Here is an 18,461-nt window from a genome sequence, read left to right on the forward strand (position 1 = left end):
TTGAAGGGGAGGATGGGGTAGAAAATCAGTTTGAAATCCACTAGTCATTAGTGTTTTCATTTTACTCGAGTTCAGCCTCACGCCCCACATACTACACCATTCACTAATCCACTCCATGTCATGACTGAGACTTAGGGCAGCTTCATTTCTCATAAGTGGAGATTCTGTTGCATCCACAAGTGTTGCATGATCAACATGGTTAACAAGCTTTGTTTTCCAGGCGAACAACCATATCACTTGTATACACTAAAAGTAATGGTGGACCAAGAACATTACCCCGTGAAACACCAGACATAATAGGTCTTGGTTTGCTAAAGGTCCTATCAGCAGCCTCTTGCTTTTGCCTACCTGTAAGGAAATCTTGAAGTAATCATAAACATATCCAACCACTCCATGATTCTGAATTTTATTTATTAGTGCCTCATGATTTATTAAATTGAAAGCAGCACTAAAATCTATTGGAATTACTCTACATTCAAAACCTTTTTACATGCAAATGACATGTAAAATCTAGAAGCACATCACATGTGTTTCACTGCTGCTAATATGTTTTGGATTCCACTTGCATGCAAAGTGGCTTAAAAAGTTTTCTGCATCTTTGGAGAGCACAGAGAGAATGGATATTGGCATGTAGTTACTGCAGTCTGCAGATATGCCAATATTTATAACAGGCACTGTATTTTCTAGGCTTGTGTTCATCTACAAAGATAGTGCTCATCTGCAAAGATAATATGTTGACAAAAAAATCTATAGAATCTACTAATCTTTGGAGATGGCATGCTTAAGGAAAGGAATTCATAAAAATAAGGAAGGTAAATAATAAGTACAAAAAAAGTATTGGTATTAGAAGAAGAAACTAATGAGATGAAATCAGATGCATGGAATGTATTTGGAGAAAATAAAAGCATGAGAAAAACTTTCAAATATCAGAATGCATGTTGAGTAAGTCCCAAATTAAATAGAGTATACAATATTTTAGCTTTTTGTGTATAAAATTAAATACAATACCACTCCAGAAATACAATGAATGTTTTATACAATATCTAAGCATGTTTGCTTGTTGCTACTTCTTGCTGACATTCTGAGTAATATTTACCTGGTTCATGTTAAGCTGACCAAAGGTGACATTTAAAAGTTTAATACCCCATTATAGTGGGGCAGGTAACTACAAAAAAATAGGGGAAAAGTGCAAATGGTGATACAAGCATGAAACTTAGCTCAACTATTCTGCTTGTCCCTTGGTCTCATTATCAACCTCCAGCCACACAAAATTTTGCCATTTTCCAAGATGGCCAACAGGTTTTCAAAATGGCATCCTGTGGATATTTGAAAATTGGTATTTAATTGATTAATCCCATTCAAATCCCAAGTCACTCCCAGTTTATATTAAAATATTGAAAATAAGCCTTTATATATGTAGATACATCATTTCTCTGCATAGAAAAATCCAAGATGGCTGTCACTATATCAAAAATGTCCGCCAAAATGCCAAAAATTGGAACTTAAGCTCATATATGAGGCTAAAGGTCAGGTAATACATGGATTTGGGGTAACTTCAGCCTGATCATTTCATTTTTTGTAGATTAGAAATCAATTAATCCCCATTTAATTAATTTTCATCCTCATTTAGAAAAAAAATGGTAATAAGCTTAATGTAAAAGTGTAATAGTGTAGTGTCAGTGTACTACCAGGGCACACTGGTTGACACTGTAGCTGCGAAACTCAGCATGGAGTTCAGTGCTAGCTAATGGCAGAGATTTGTTATCAGTTTCCCAAATACTGTTTAGCTAGTCCCACTTCAAAGTTAAACAGCTGCACCTGAATTGACAGGATGTGCCAGCACGGGAGAGCTGAGCCAAGGAAGATGGGGCTTTAGTCTTGTAGATGGTGTACAGATCACAGGGGAATTAAATAGCATTGGATGAATGATCGGGCTAGGGATAGGATTATGACATATCTGAGCCTAGTTGTATCCCATATATGAAAGTGCATATATGTTATATAGGTGGTAAAAGGATAAACCTTCGGCCTGTAGAACAAAAGCAATGACAGGACAATCTTGGAAGTCAACGTCTTTCCTGAAGGGAGATAGTACGACTAACTAGAAGCTTTGTTGCTTAAAGCAAGAGGACACACGTGAAAGACTAGTTGATGCATCTGGTGCTGGCTATGTTATCCTTTACAAACATTCCTGAATTCTGTAAGTTAAATGCAATGCCTATACCATTTCATCCCAAAAGGCTTGATGAAGGTGATGGAATTTTGCAGACCTTTGAAAATAACAAAACTGTAACATATCATGACTCGTATGTTGAAGTTCAAAACAAAAAAACTAGAAAGGAAAAGGAAGTCATTGTGTAAGATAAATGAAGAAGATGCAGAAGAATCTAAGACTGAGAAAGAAGGAATATGCTTTATTTGTGACCAACCAGCACCAATCAAAGATTTACGATTGGCCATGACATTGCCTTTACATAAAAAGCTGCAACACTGTGCCACCAACCTACTAGATGAGAAACTTCTGCCAAGCTTAGTGCTGGAGATATTGTTTCTCAGGACCATATGTATCACCCATCTTGTCTGACAGGTGTGTACAACAGGGAAAGGGCCTGGCTAAATTCCCAGAAAATTGGAGATGATTATGTGCAGTACGGACAAGAGGCATGTGCCCATGCTTTTGCTGAGCTTGAGATGTACATAAGAGACAAGCAGTTGACAACAGAGGGGTGCTGCTATTTTACAAAGGTAGAACTTTATGATTTGTACAAACAAAGACTGAAACAGCTAAATGTTGATGCTTCCTTTATGCATCAAACACGGTTAAAAGAACAGATACTTGCCCGCATCCCAGAACTGGAGGACTTTAAAAAGGGAAGAGAAATTTGGTTTGCCTACAAAAGGAAAATGGGAGAAGTCCTAGCCACGGCATGTGACTACAATGATGCACTAATCGTGACCAAAGCAGCTAAGATATTGAGGAGACAGATGCTTGAACATTAGATAGAATTTGATGGAACCTTAACAGCAGACACTAGAAGAGAATCTGTGCCACCAAGTTTGTTGGAATTTGTAAGGTGCTTACAAAAACGGTGGTGATATAAAATCCCAACTTAAATATGGAAACATCTGCTGATCTAGCTTTAGCACAACTTTTGCACTTCAACTGTCGAAAGAATCGAGCATCTTCAACATTCTTCAGACATTCCAAGTCAAGAGAACCTCCGCTTTCCAATATATATTGGTCTCCTGGTCTTGCAAAAACCAGGAAGCATCAATTATTGATACATTCCATCACCATGGAATCAGCATCAACTATGATAGGTTCTGGAATTGACTAAAGGGTTAGGAGAAGTAGTTGTAACAAGGGCTGTGGAGGAAGAAGTAGTTTGCCCACAACACTTAGGAAAGAGCTCTTTACAACTTGTGCTGTTGACAATGTGGACCATAATCCAAGTGCCACAGCTGCACAAACATCCTTCCATGGGGAAGGCATATCATTGTTTCAGCATCCAAGCAATGATGAAGAGGGTGAGGACAGAAACTTGACCCAAATCATCCAAAGTGGACAAAGTCAAAAAAGTACCTTCTCTTCCTGAATATTACACAAATGTACCTCCTGCTCACTTTAAACATGAGAATCCCTCCCTTCATCCAGTGGAAGTGCAGGACACCAACAGGTTGTGCTTCAAAGCATCTTTCTCTTGAGTATGAATGGGCTTGAGAAAGTCAGTCTGTCGGACAGGAGTGAAAATGCTGTGTCCATATCTTGCAGCACATCACGCTTCTCAGAAGTTTACAGGCCCCATTTGAAATAAGCTTGTCATCAATGTTGCCTATTTTTCAAGAGGCAGCTTGTTCAGTTACAATGATAAAACATGCCATGGATATTGCAAGAACAACCACACATTTTCTCAGTCCTGACCAAACCCCATTTCTAGCACTTGATCAGCTACTATTTGCAATTGCTAAGCAAATCCAATGGGATTGGCCATTGCTGTATGGTGATATGGTTATTATGTTTGGAGGGCTGCATATAGATATGGCAGCATTCAAAATTCTGGGTGATCTCTTTGAAAGACAGTGGTTGACTGGTGTTTTGCAGAAGCAGAAATAGCTACTCCTGAACCGCAGATCTGCTTTATTTCTGCTTCACATTTGAAGAAGACATGTCTAGACCACCAGGTGACAGCTTGCAGTTTATATCAGCTGCGCAAAGCTGCCTGTATGGCATATATCCAGGAAGCAGAAGAAGAAATTGAGCTAAGCTGTGAAGGCTGGATCAGAAAATGAGAATCAGAGTGTCCCCAATTCTACTTTTGGAATCTTGTTCTTCAGCTAGAACTTCTAGTGTTTGTTTTCATCAGGTCATACCAAGAGTTTAATTTCCAATTGTACTGTACAAAGATGTGCTGCAGGAACTCATTCCTTTCTTCTTTGCCCTGGACCATGTACATTATGCCAGGTGGCTTTCAATTCATTTGAGGGACATGGAGGCTCTCCAAAATGACACATTTGATGAATTCACAATGGGAAATTTCACTGTCCACAAAACCACTCGGCCTTTTTCCTCAATGGCTATAGACCAAGCACATGAGCAGAATAATGCTCATGTGAAAGGAGATGGGGGAGCCGTTTTCCTATTTGAAGATGAAGATGCTCTCAGAAGGTGGACAGTGGCTGGTCCTGAAGTAAGCCGCTTGGTCGTTGAGTTCGAGACTAGAAGTGATGCTGATCCAAAATCTGAGGGTAAGCATCATGATGAAAGTGAAACTGTGCAGAAATGGTTGAAAATCTGGCAAAAGTAATCAAAGAAATGGGCAACCCTTTTGAGGAAGATTCAGTGGATCTGATTGTGCTAGACAGTCATGAAATTATGGACAGCAAAGTTAGTGAATCCTTGAGATCTATGAAGGGTCTTGGACAGACACAATTCACAAACTTGATTGAGAGGCTCAAGACACCCAGCAAATTCTGTGAACCAGTACACAAGAACAAAATTCTGTTGTTCAGTCACAAGATGTCTACTACAGAATCCAAGGGCAAACAGTCACTGCAAACCTCAAAGGATTATTGTAATCTATTCTCCCACCTCTTCATATCATGCCAGAACAGAGAGTGATATAAATGAATTCTTCATATCATGCCAGAACAGACAGTGTGATTTAAATGAATTCTTTCAACATGAAAATCAAAATTGCCCACCATCACTGGCTCAGAATGGACAGATGCATCAGGGCATCAAGTCACAGCTGCTGCCTCCACTAGAACAGCATGCATCAGACATCCCTGACAAAGAGCTTACAGCTGATGTTATCAGAATGGATGGTGCAGCTCTTATAAATGCTCGGAGACCAACCAAGGGGTCTACATTTGAGTCTTATGCTAAAGTAGAAGTCCTATCCAAGATTCAGAAGCACATACAGAAGTACAAGTAAACACACATTGTATTTGATATGTATAGGACAGACAGTATGAAAGCACAAACAAGACAAAAAAGAGGCAATGGAGTTCACCGGAGAGTAATTAGCACAGCGAAAACTCCGGGCAATTGGGTCAGCTTCCTCAGGAATGACCACAACAAAACTGAACTATTTGCATATTTGGCAGACACAACCATTTCATCTCAAGCAGGTGATACATCATGCATAATTGTCACTAAAGGGGATGCTGCACTTTGTAGCAAAGCTGAACAAGACACTGTTGACCTACAAGGCTGCACTCACGAAGAGGCATTTACTAGAGTCCTTTTACATGGTGCATATACTGCAAAGCATGAAGATATCGCAAGTGCAATCATATGTAGTACAGACACTGACGTTGTCATCATAGAAGTATCTAGCATAGAAAAAACTGGTTTGGACAAACTATGTAGTAAATTTGGTAGAGGAAAAGACTTGAGGTGGATACCTATCCATGAAATTGCAGCAGCCATTGGACCAAAAGCCTCAGCCCTTCCCTTTTTCCATGCATTTAGCGGTTGTGACAAGGTGTCTGCCTTTCATGGAAAGGGAAAGAAGTCTGCATGGCAAACATGGACTGTGTTTCAGCGTGCCGCACCCACCTTCACCAAAGTAAGTTCAAAACCAGCAGCTGTAGAAGATGAAGACCTGCAAATTATTGAAGAGTTCATGGTGCTAATGTACGACAGAAGCAGTTCGTATAAAAATGGAAATGAGGCTAGACCTGATCTCTTTGCAAGAAAGCAAAGAGCTTATGATTGCATTCCCCTACAAGGGCTGCTCTTAGACAGCATTGCAAGAGAGCTGCCTTTCAGGCAGGGCACATTTGGTGCCAGTCTTTAGTATGTCATCCACTTTTGCCCAGTCCAAGACACTGGGGATGGCAACAGATTGATGGCACCTGGTTTATGTATTGGACAGATTTGCCAATAGTAGCAAAATCTTGCCAAAACTGAATAAGTGTGGCTGCATAAAGGAATACCATGGCAGGTTCAAGTGCTGGCAAACCTGACTTAGCTGCACAGCTCTGCAGGTGCACTTGCTAAAACTAATTGATACACAAAACAGATTGGTTTTCTCTCAGAGATACATACATTTTTTATCTTTGGTGGCCATTTTGGAAATATTGTGTTCATATGGTGGCCATATTGGAAAGATGGGTTCACTTTATCTCTTCATGACAGTAAGAATGCCAAAATACAAATTCTCAATCATTATATGGACAGTATGCAACTTTTATAGGCTTATGAAATTAAAATATTTGAAATATACAGCAAATTTGCCGTCATTTTGGAAAAGTGTCAGCCATTTTGGAAATAGCCAAATATTGAGGTGTCTGGAGGTTGATTTTGATTTATGGGGATAATAAGAGTTCTCATGCCAAATCTGTTGCTTGTATCACCATTTGCACTTTTTTCCCATTATCCCACTCCACTGTTAGGGAACCTCTGTGTAACTACAGGCAGTCCCCGGTTATTGGCAGCCTCGGTCACTGGCGATCCGGTTTTACGGCGCTTGTCTAGCGACAACGATAACCAGATTTTCGTCGCTGATAACCGGTTATCGGCACTGATCGCCTCTTATCAGCAGCGCTGATCACTGGTTATCCGCGCCGCTAACCTGTTATCCGCGCACTAAGCGGTTATCGGCACCGCTAACTGGGGATCGGTGCTATTATTGCCGATTTTCGGTTAGTGGCGATTTTCGGTTGTCGTCACGCCATTGGGAACAGAACCCTGCTGGTAACTGGGGACTGCCTGTATATGCTTATTCCACATACATATTACTGGGTTCTCAATTTCCAGTTTTATTACAAAACCAATACTTTTTCCATTTATCTTTAAACAAAACATCCAACTGTTATATATCAGTGAAATTGCATTTTTCATTGCAATAATGAATTATTGAATATTTTATTGCTGTGTCAAAAAAGTGTGTAAACAGTGTTAAAGTTTTCTGTACATTAATAATGGGTTGTTGAATATTAAATTGCTTTGCCAGAAAAGTATCAAAAATATTGAAATGTAAATTATAAATTATATGTCACTTTTTTTACTTGGTTAAATATGCTTCATGATATTTTTAATGTTTTTGTGTTAGTGAGGTAAGTTTAGTATTTAAGCACCACACCAGATATAAAAGATTCAATAAGCATCTCCCAAGAAATGCTGACACCTTTATTATAATTCAGAGCTTCCACTTTATAAGCACACTGTCAACTTGCCAACAACACTAACTTTACTGCTCTGATGATTGCTTGTACAGGTAGTCCTTGAGTTACAATGTTTCAAGTTGTGACATTTTGAAGTTGAGATGGCGATAACAGTTATTATGGTATTTCAAAATAATGATGGCGACACCGATACTACAATATATTGAAAATATTTTAAATCATGTGACAGGCACAAGCAGCAGCATACGATGGGCAATACATTGACCTGAGAGACTGGGATGTCCATATCTCTTGCCCTGACCAATCCCTCACTCATGCTGTTCCTTTGTCTTCTCCAGCAGAAGTCTCTCATTCTTTAGTAGGAAGTTGTAAATTAGAGAGAATGAAATGGACCAGGCAGTAATTCACTGGGATTTTACATCTTGACTTTTTCCTAGCTCCATAAGCAACTGGAGATTGGCGGCCATTGTTGGACACATTGAGACTGAATAACTTTTACGTATCTGTCCCCATGCTTTTTGGTTTTTGAATAACTTTACGTATCTGTCCCCTTGCTTTTTGGTTTTTCCAACGTGGTTTTAGTGACTAACCAAAAGAACAATCAGATGTTTTGGTGGATGTGCAGGAGACATTATTCTCATACCAGTATATCCTCAGTCATGCAAGTTCCTTATTGCCCATCGGTGGATGGTGCCAATTTTTAGCAGCAAGAAATCTTTTTTTACTGAGACATTAGTTCAAGTCTCTGTTCATTATGATTTGCAATCGACGTCCCTAGCTCCTACTCATTCCTATCTAGTGATGTGGGGATGATACTTGAAATTTGCAGGCTTGTCTGTCAGTAGATGAACTGGCACTTGTTTCTTGGAAGAATTTTACCCCTGAAGGAAGCTTCCTAAGTGGTAAAGGCTTTCTTTGTTAGGAAACATGGCCTCACTGGGGATTTTGTCAGAATAATCAGGCGCAGTTGCAGTACAGCCTCAGCATAAGAGATTACGACTTACAGCTAATGTTCATTAAACTTGTAAGTAATACAGGACCAATTCATTGTCGCCAGGTTCTGTAGGAGGGACTCTGTTACCAAGAGTTGACCATTTTATTCTTAAACCTACATCCAGGTTTTGTTTTTTCGTGTAACATGAAACAGAATTTTGGCTAGTGTCGTTACACTTACATATAACAGAATGGTCAGCACTACACCTGGTAAAACTTACTAGGTGTTAGGGCAGTGGAAAGACCATCAAAGATGCCTAGTAGGTTTATCCCTGGTCAGAAACAAAGTCGGAAAGTTTGCTTCTTTGAGTGAAATGAACAACATGATATTGGTTTGATAATTCATTCTGTGGAAAGACAGTGTTTTGGGCGATTGGGAACTCAGAAAGAACAAAACTACATAAAGAGTGGCCGTTACATCCGCGAGTAAATTTATTGCAAACACTCTCCTTAAGGCTGTTGTAAAAAGAATTCTATTTAATCTTTTTGCCATAGAGCTAAGAATGATGTTAAGGCTAAGTTTTTCAGAGAAATGTAAAAATTCCAATTTAACCTCTTTGGTGGGGAGGAAGAGGAAACACTTCTCTGTCCTGTTGGGGCAATTAAAACTTACTTAGATAGGTTGAGCCTGGAAGAGGCAGTTGTCTTTTTTGTGATTTTAGAAACCTAGAACATCTTTGTCAAAGGTTATGCCTGGAGGAGACAAAGTTAACCTTTTGTTTTGTGGTTTTAGAAAACCTGATGTCTTTGTTAAAGGTTAAGCCTGGAAGAGGCAAAATAGACCTTTTGTTTTGTGGTTTTAGAAAACCCCAACTGTCTTTGTCAATGATTAAGCCTGGAGGAGGCGAAGTTAACCTTTTGTTTTGTAGTTTTAGAAACCTAGAACATCTTTGTCAAAGAGCACGAGGTTCTCTGTGACATATTTGATTAGGCTAGTGAATGAGAACTAGTTCCATACATTTTACCTTTATTGAAAGTAAACATTCATAATGTGAGAGCTGTTGCAACTTCATTTAGTGCTATGACAATTTGTCGCTTGAGTAGAAGTGCAATTTGGTTGTGCCCGCTCACTGCCTTAAGTATACAGAATTGTGTTTGAAAACAGTAAAACCTTGTCTGCTACTAGGAGCGGTAGTCTTTTTCTGTACCAAAGAAAAAAACAATCCTTTAGGCTCTTTGTTTTAAATCCCTGGTTTTAATATTTTGGGGAGCATGACAGTATATATATTGTATAGGAGCATACCTGTATATCATAAAGGTATTTATTTTTAGTGACTGTTGTTTTATAAGGCTTTTGTGCCCAGGCGCAGGAGTCCCCTCACACCACTTCTGTTAATATCTGGCTGAATTGAAGCAGTTTTCTCCACAAGGCTTTTCTTTGCTGCACACGTATGAGAGCTTTGCTCCCTGAATGGAATCCAACTTCTGGTGGCAGTAACATCCATAAAAGATTCCAGATCAGGTAAGAATGTTTTGGGTTTCTTGCAAGAAACCCTTAGCTTGATTGGCTGACCAAATTTTGTCTAGCTGCACTACCCACCATCCTCTTCTCAGTGTGGGAATTAGCTAACTTTAACAATAGGTAAGATTCATCCCAAATAATATAAATTTTCATAATAAAATTTATTATTGGGATACTTGCCTACTGTTAAAGTAAACCCCACCTAGCCTCCCCACAACTTCGTGGGCTGTCAAGAAAAATTCTGACAAAAGCTAAAACATTCGAAACGCACCTTGGGGAGAACAGGTGTACTAGACAGTCATCCAGGCTGCCATTCAATCTTTTGTTTGAAGGACAACTCACCTATCGGCCTGGAGATATAAACTAACTTTCACAGTAAGTAAGTATCCAAATAATAAAATTTATTATCTGCCAAGATCAACCAGATTTGCTGAACAGTAGCACCAATATGCAGTAAATGTGCGTCACTGTCGAACTTCTCAGTTCCAGAGGTCCTTTATTCCTCACACCATTGGACTGTGGAACAGCCTCCCAGAGGATGCCATGCAATTGGAACTTGAGAAGTTCAAGCCAAAATACAATGCATTACTACCCTAATACTATTACTGTAATGCTTTTTTATCTGTTTATTTATTTATTAATTTTTATTCTTTTTTGATAAGTGGAATCTGTTCTCTCAGTATTTCACTTTACTTCCTCTTACTTCTTCCTAATAAACACCATATTCTTTGGAAGCTTGAGTTTGAAGTCAATGGCCCTTGTGGGCTTGCCCCATATGAATAGCTTTCATTTACTGAATAATAATAATAATTATATTTTTGTTATTAAGAATTTGGTGAATGCAGCCAGATGCTTATGGTAATACATATGATATTTATAAATGTATTTGGGTTTGAGATTTTTCATTTAGATAGAAATAAGTGAATAAAAAGACAAAGCTGAAAGTTTATTGCACAAAAAAGTAGTAAAATTAGTGATGTTGACAAAAAATGTGCCAAACCACAGGATTCAAAATTAAAGAGGTTCAACCTGCACCTGTTTATAAAAAAAAATTAGGTGGATACCAAATGTTATCAAATCCATCTGTACAGCGAACATAATTCAACATAAGATTTAAAGCATATCTTATGTGATTGCCTTAGTCTCTTCCAACTTAAATATCAAGTTTTAGGCACCCCATATAGGGTTAGAGTTTACAGCATACCTTATATGACGCACTATAGGAGGTAGTAGAAATTCTTTTAAATCATCGTCTTGGCCCCAACTGCAATGCTTTTGACCTTTTACATTTCCAGCTTTGGTTTTTATACCACCTACAGTGGGCCTTGTATGTTGTACAGTAGTGAAAGTTCTGGTAGTGTACCTTTGGTCCCAGCTGTGTTAAATATATTTTGCTTTTCATCTTTTCCTTTGGTCCCTTCCCACTGATTTGTCCAACAATATGAACTCCTGCCATCATGCAAGTTTCACTTCTAACTGAAGAGCAGATATTTTTGGTAAACCCTATGAGTCTGTAAAATAATAACCTTCATTAACCTGTTCAATCATATTAAAATCTGAGACCCAAATTCTTGAAAACTAGTTGTCATAATCTTACTTTTAAATTTATGCTAGCTAGTCATTGTGTTGTATGTTTTCCATCCTAAAGTTTTTTGTTTGACAGAGTTGAAAATAATGATACACCCAGTGTAATTCCCAGTAAAGGAGTTACAGCGAGATGGCCCCCAGCAAATACCACTGCTCAAAGAGAAGATACCTCGCCTAATCAAAATAGAGGTGAGATACTTCATTGTACCATGGTAACATTGAAAGTATAATGCTGTTGTGTTTTATTTCACTATTATTTTATTTTTTTTTTTTTTACTTATCTGTGGTTTCTTGCTGCTCAACCCTACTGCATGTCACTATCTACTATTTGCTTTGCAAGACAAATTGCAGATAATATAAGTAATTCTTTGAAGCATTCCTTCTTAGGTCCCTAGCTGCATTACTCTCTTCCATTTTTTTTTATTTGCAGCAACCTCTTTGGTTGCTTCTTACCTATAGCTATTTAATTTCTTTAGTTTAGTCTGAACAGATCCTTTGGATCAGCCCTGTAAAAGTCAGAAATGACACAATGTGGTCTGGTTAAAGTTTTTTGTAAAATAGGAATGTTAGTTTATGGTATTTTAAAATTAGAATGCACCTCTTTTTAGATGGTGTAAAACATGCATATGTGTGTTGAATTACATGTGAAATTGTGAAGGGAAAATAGCTGTTCTGAGAGATTATGGTAATTCAGTGTTGGTCTTTGAATATATTTCTGTTTATTGCATTTTAATGGATGTTCTTAATTGCCTTGCTAAATACATTTGGTTTCAGCTATTTGTCAATCTAAGTTGTGTTTTTAATTGTACAGTTCTTGATAATATGAATGGGATCATGCTCTCATATTTTACATAGTAGCAGAGTTAAGAGGAGGCTGGAGAACCTAATAAAATATATAAATAAATTTTTATATAATAGAAGATACGTACGTTTATAATTAGTATAATTAAAATAAAAAAAATAAATACATAATTTACTACCAGTATTATGTCTACTACATACCATATTTTAAGCTATAAGATACAAACCATACCTTCTTATACTTTTTTAATCCTCCATTGGTGATTTATTATTTATCAGTTTATTGACAAATAATTGACAACTATAGATAGTCTTCAGTGCATAATCAAGAAAATTGCAATTATGACTCCACAGGTTTTATTAAGCAGTATATATGTTTCAATAAAAAGGAGGGAGTCCTAGTATATCAAAATTACAATCTCTTCTTTTGTCTTAAACATTAGTTAGAAACTTATAATTTATAATTTTATCGTCATTATCTAAGAAGGATCCTGTTTAAAAGTAATTTTAAATATCAGAAACTTCTATTACTCTGGAATATATTGAATTAACATCGAGTAATATATCTTTGTTATTTAATGATAGTACAGGTTGTAATTTTATATCTTAGTCTGCCTTCTATAGGATTATTTTGCAAGAATTTTGATTCATAAAAATGTTAACATAAATTGGCAGTGTTATGGCTTTCATTAGCACCCATAGGGATACTTAATTTTTGTCCGTAAATTTTGTTATCAAATTTAATATACAGTAGTTGTGTTTACTACAAAATGTTTGTATTTAAAGGGGGACTAGTTACTGTGGGCTAAAAAAATCATTTAAAAAACTATAGTGAATTAAGGGTTAAAACTTCATGTAAAAATGCAAGATGTTACTGCTGTTTTTAGTAATAGTTTATGTGTCCTTGAGTTACGACGTCATAATGTTATATTTACTATTTTCAGTGTAGCAGCCTCAATACTTGGTCAATATAAATTAATTATTTTTTTCTCTGAATAGCTCTAAAGTGTCTAAGTACTTGCTGAAAAATTTTTCTTTAATTATCTAAATGCTACGCAGCAGGACAGCTGCACTACACCCTCGGTACCCTTAGGGACCCCAACAGCCCACAAACTGATTTGCGGTGTTTGCCACTTGTCGTCATGGAATCTTGAATGCTTTAAGAAGATCTTGAGTTTTTTTTTTTTATTTTAATTTGTTCTGACACTGATACAAACACCACAACATCATGTGATAGGAGTATCCTTAGGCACGCATGTGCAAATGGCCATGGTAGACTCGTTTTTAGAGAGTAGCACTAGCTATAAAAGAGGCCTGCAGGACCAGCATCCCCTAACTGTTCTTAGTCGTCATTGCATTAAGACATGCTTTTCGCCCTGCATGTATTGATCTCGTTTTATCTTGGAATATCTGTGTTTTTTGAGACGTGAACATTGTATGGTGAATCTCTTAGTGTGTTTTGTGTTTTTCCCAGATTGTGATATCTTCAGCGAAACCAGTCTCCCATAAGTGTCCGGGTATTACTCAGGAAGGAAAAACTTGGAAAGTTTTTGTCTCCTTTAGCGGTTAACCCACATTCAGTATGTTCTAAATGCAGAGGGCAAGATTGCTCTTCATCTCTGAAGTGCAAAGAATGTGAATCGTGATTGTCTTTTCAGTGGGAGAAATATGATAATAGATGTCAGGAAAGGAAACTTTGACTCCTCAACCCATAGAACTTATCCCCTCCGTTACGTGTATCCCTTCCCCCGCCATCTTTGCTTCCTCTCTGCTTCCCATTACCCCGGGAAGAAATATCCCTTCTCTTCCATCCACGGAGCAGAATTCCAATATCCCATGGTGTCGGTGCCAACGAAGTATTTTGCTAAATCTGCAGTTTCAGACATGTCCAACCCAATCAAGAAATCGACAGCTTCCGTTAGCGAAAGTAAGAGGATCAGTGTTACCCAGGCTAGCCCAGTATCGGGTCCCAGCGGTTCCCAGAGGAGAAGAGGGAAAAGGACTCCTAACGTCTCTCCCAATCCAATCCCAGGTACCAGTGGCATCTGACAGAGTGGAAGTTCTGCTTCTCCTGCTTCTTCCTCATCAAGTTTTTCTCCTCCTGTGTCAAACGTCGCTGTTCTTAGTCTTCTTCTGACAGGTCCTCCTGATCACGCTCGAGAAGCATGACTTGGTACGCTGCTTCTCAGGAATTCAGTAAACAACACCACACTTTTCGTCATTGGCGTTATTCTGGTTCTCCTAGAGATCCGGTCATGCTCTAGAAGTGTGATTCAGCACGGTACTTCTCTTAGGTAGAAACGTAAAAGAGAGAGTAGTCAGCTGGTGCCTCACAAATCCGGGCACTGAACCATCACTCCTTGTTCTGCACGGTCTTCGGATGCATCCCATTCCCGTCCCAGAAGCGGAATGTGGTATGACAATTCCCACAAGAAAGCAAAATTTGTGGATTCCAGGTGCCGAACCGTTACTCCCCAATCTGTTCGCAACTTCGAGGAACCACAAGTTACCCATATACTGCTCTCCAGTTCCAGACAAAAACGCCGTTATGCAAGACACGTTCCAACACCAGTGGAACAACCTAGACGTTTACATGTTCCTCCCTTTCAGCCAAAAACTGGTCCTCCCTTAACAAAGTTCTATTAATTGTCATTTTATTATTTATATAGTAATATATTTCTACATAAGTGAAAAATATATGAGGTCAAGCAGCTAATATTAGTCTAAGTCAGGTAAACATATATTATATAGAAAAAGGATAGGTAAATGAAAAATGAAAGAAGTAAGGTACATATTGTTCATAAGGTCCTATCTGTCTTGTCCGTCTAATCCATCTGCCTCTCTATCTAACTATCCAGCATTGATGATCATCGGTAAATTCATAAGTTGTTGGTTACTTCAAGTTTGTATAAAAATTACCCGATATTGACAGTTTGGGGCATTATCCATTATTTTTATTGCATCTGAAAGAAATTCAGTGTATTGTCATCACATTATAGAGTGTCTATAATATTTCTTTTCTTACTTGAATACCAAAATATTTGAGATCTTGTTTCACTGTAGGTGCTCATCCTTGGGCCAATGATGTAAAGGCTAAGGCACTTGGTATAAAGTATAGTAGAACAGAAGAATATATTGAGAAAGTTATCATTGTCATGTTCACTGGTGAAAATTGCTTTTTGTAGATTTAAAAAAAATGTTTCTGATTACTATAGTGTATATTTTGAGTCTTCTGTTGTTTATTTTAGTTAACTACAATTCATACAAACTGTGCTTTTTTGTCACTACAGTGCAGTAATGGAATTGATTCGAGTACTCTGTATATATTGTTTCTGCTGCTGGTAGCTAATGTGTGAAAAACAATTTGGCACTTAGGAAAAATAATTCTTTATTGGTGTACTTATAATTGATGATCATATTTGTCATGCAGTAAAAGGTGCAAAATTCTTATCATTTTGCCACATTATAAAGCTAATGGAAACTAATGGTTTTGTATTGCAAAAATTAATTTTGTTTAAAAAAAATTCTGTTTGTTGCAAACACAAACCCATTAGTTTATGTTAGCCTTTCCTATAATACGTTATATTTTGTTTTTAATAACTAATGTTTATATGAGAAAACGTTAATTTTATTTCCTAAAAATCAAATTAAGTAAAGCTTGACTGTAGGTGTTCTTTTCAGATAAAGTGTCACCCTTGTCATCAGTAGAAAACAGAACTCGAAATCAGGTTTCATCTACAACAGTGCCATCTATTATTAAGCAACATCCAGTGGAACCTATGCCACAGCCTCCACCTCAGTTTCAAGCTCCCCTACCAGAGGTTCAACCACAGCACCCTTCACAGCCTCAGTCTATTCAAGAGCCAGCACTTCATCCACAATCGGTATTTGATTTTTGTTTTTGGAATGCCCACGGTATTACAATATGTATAAGGTAATGGTAAGAGCTTTTTCTTTAAATGTGCTTTTATCTCCTTTAGAACTTTTTACTTTGTTGAATTTGACTTTCATAGTAGATTGATTCTGTCTTCTGAAACGTGCTGAGTTGAAGCTGTATTGAAGGAAATATCATTGCCATTTTATTGCCATAAGAATATGATTGATTCATTTAAAAGTAAAAAAAAAAATAACAGCAAAGCAGTTAATTAGCATAACATGACAACTTGCACATAAGTTTTCAATCCCTACATACAGTAGTTCAGTGGAATAAGAATCCAGCACATTTGACAATTTGACAAATATTAAAAATACCAGTCCATGAAAACTGATAATGAATTTGGAACAGCAGTGTATGTTCATGATAGAATCATATATGATTAAATAGTATTTCAGAGTCCTTCATAGGAGTATTCTGCAATAATGTTACAAGTTCCTGGCACCATGTAACCATTTGTAGTATATATATCCAACCAAACTATATTTATAGTATAGCAGATATGCAGTATATAATAAATTTAGTACAAGATGTGACACTGTTTGGTAATTCAGTGCACACAACCCCCTTTTTTGTGATAATATGATAACTTGTTTTGCTTAAACAAAAATGAACACACCATTATGTCATCAGGTGACAGACATCCTCTGTGGTCAGTTCCCATAGTAAACAGATTTGAGAGTCTGACACTATATATTCTAGTGTTCATACCCAATACAACTTTCTTGTAGCCCTGTCAGGTAATTCAATCTTGCATTGCATTGCAATACAAATAAAGAAGACTAGGAAAAGTACACTTTATTCAGTAGTGAAATTCTATCGTATAATCTCTTGAAAGATCACAAATTACCAATTCCACAGACAAATGTATTCCAAAATTTCACCTCATAACAGCCAAAAGAAAGTTCCATGGTGGTCTGAAAAAGTATGAGAACTGATTCATAAAAGACATAGAATCAGCTATAAATTGGATCATTTAAAGAAAAGACTTAATAGAGTAATAAAATCTTTAAAATTTTGTTTTCTCTTAAATGAAAAAATTATGAAAGTTGTAAATTTAACAATCTCTCTCAAAACATTTGGGTACAGTCATTTGTAAGCCAAATTTAAAAGGTCAAATAAGTAAACATACTTTCATGGAACCAGTATATCTCAGATATAACACACAATACGCCAACTAAAAAATTTTGGCAAAAATTTAAAAAAATTGATAGATCAAGCACTCAGTCCATTAGGACAAGCCTTAATGTATAGTGGGCAAAGAGTTCGTGATCCTTGTGCAATATCAAATATATGTGGAAGACATCTAGAGTATGCTAGCAGTGAACATAACCTTGATGAATAATTTCATGGCTGTAAAAAACATTCTGAGAAAATAAATTTTGAGACAGCCTAAGTTCTGTAAATAAAGAATAGAATTTTCCCATTCCTTCTGTAATAGCACATCTCCAGAACCAGAAACAACAATAGTTTTTGAAGTGCTGAATGGCCAAAAAGTAAAAAACCAAAAGTTATTTTCTCCAGTATTACAGCCAACTTCTGGCTAAGAGACTACATTGTTTCCAAAAGAATGGCAACCTGCCATTAATATACCTGTGGCCAAACCTGGCAGAGACTCAAGTAATCCATCATACTATAAACCAGTACACAAGCTGTCTATGCCAAGTGATGGTAAAAATAGTGAATTCAAGGTGAGCATGATATTTGATACTATGGGTCACAAAAAGATAATCTACACTTGACCCACTAAATCACTTAGTTCATCATATTGGAAAAGGATTTTAACGGAAACAAGGACCTAGTGCAGTAATTTTTATATCCAAAAAGGCTTTTGATACTGCTAGGGGATATGCTGTACTGGAAATGCTGTACGACAGTGGTATCTTAGGTCGCCTACCTTTATTTAGAAAAACAGACTGCATTTTTTGGGTAGAAGTAGATAAAATTTCTTCAGATATGTAATTTAGAAAATGATATCCCGCAGGGAAGATTTTTGAGTGGCACATTGTTCCTTCTTAAGATAAACAATATCACAAATCGGCTGCGAAGTGG

General features: G+C 37.2%; 1 protein-coding gene across 8 annotated transcripts in view; it reads left to right on the forward strand.

The window, feature by feature from the left end:
• Nucleotides 1–18,461, forward strand: part of Abp1 (Actin binding protein 1) — a 119,718-nt gene that overhangs the window by 51,236 nt on the left and 50,021 nt on the right. For all 8 annotated transcript variants that reach the window (XM_067123140.1, XM_067123143.1, XM_067123142.1 and 5 more), the window contains 2 exons: nucleotides 11,751–11,863; nucleotides 16,157–16,359. In XM_067123140.1, the coding sequence (XP_066979241.1) occupies nucleotides 11,751–11,863; nucleotides 16,157–16,359 (316 nt within the window). The remainder of the gene's footprint in view (nucleotides 1–11,750; nucleotides 11,864–16,156; nucleotides 16,360–18,461) is intronic.

Source organism: Macrobrachium rosenbergii, chromosome 21, assembly GCF_040412425.1.
Source record: "Macrobrachium rosenbergii isolate ZJJX-2024 chromosome 21, ASM4041242v1, whole genome shotgun sequence".
Taxonomy (NCBI): domain Eukaryota; kingdom Metazoa; phylum Arthropoda; class Malacostraca; order Decapoda; family Palaemonidae; genus Macrobrachium; species Macrobrachium rosenbergii.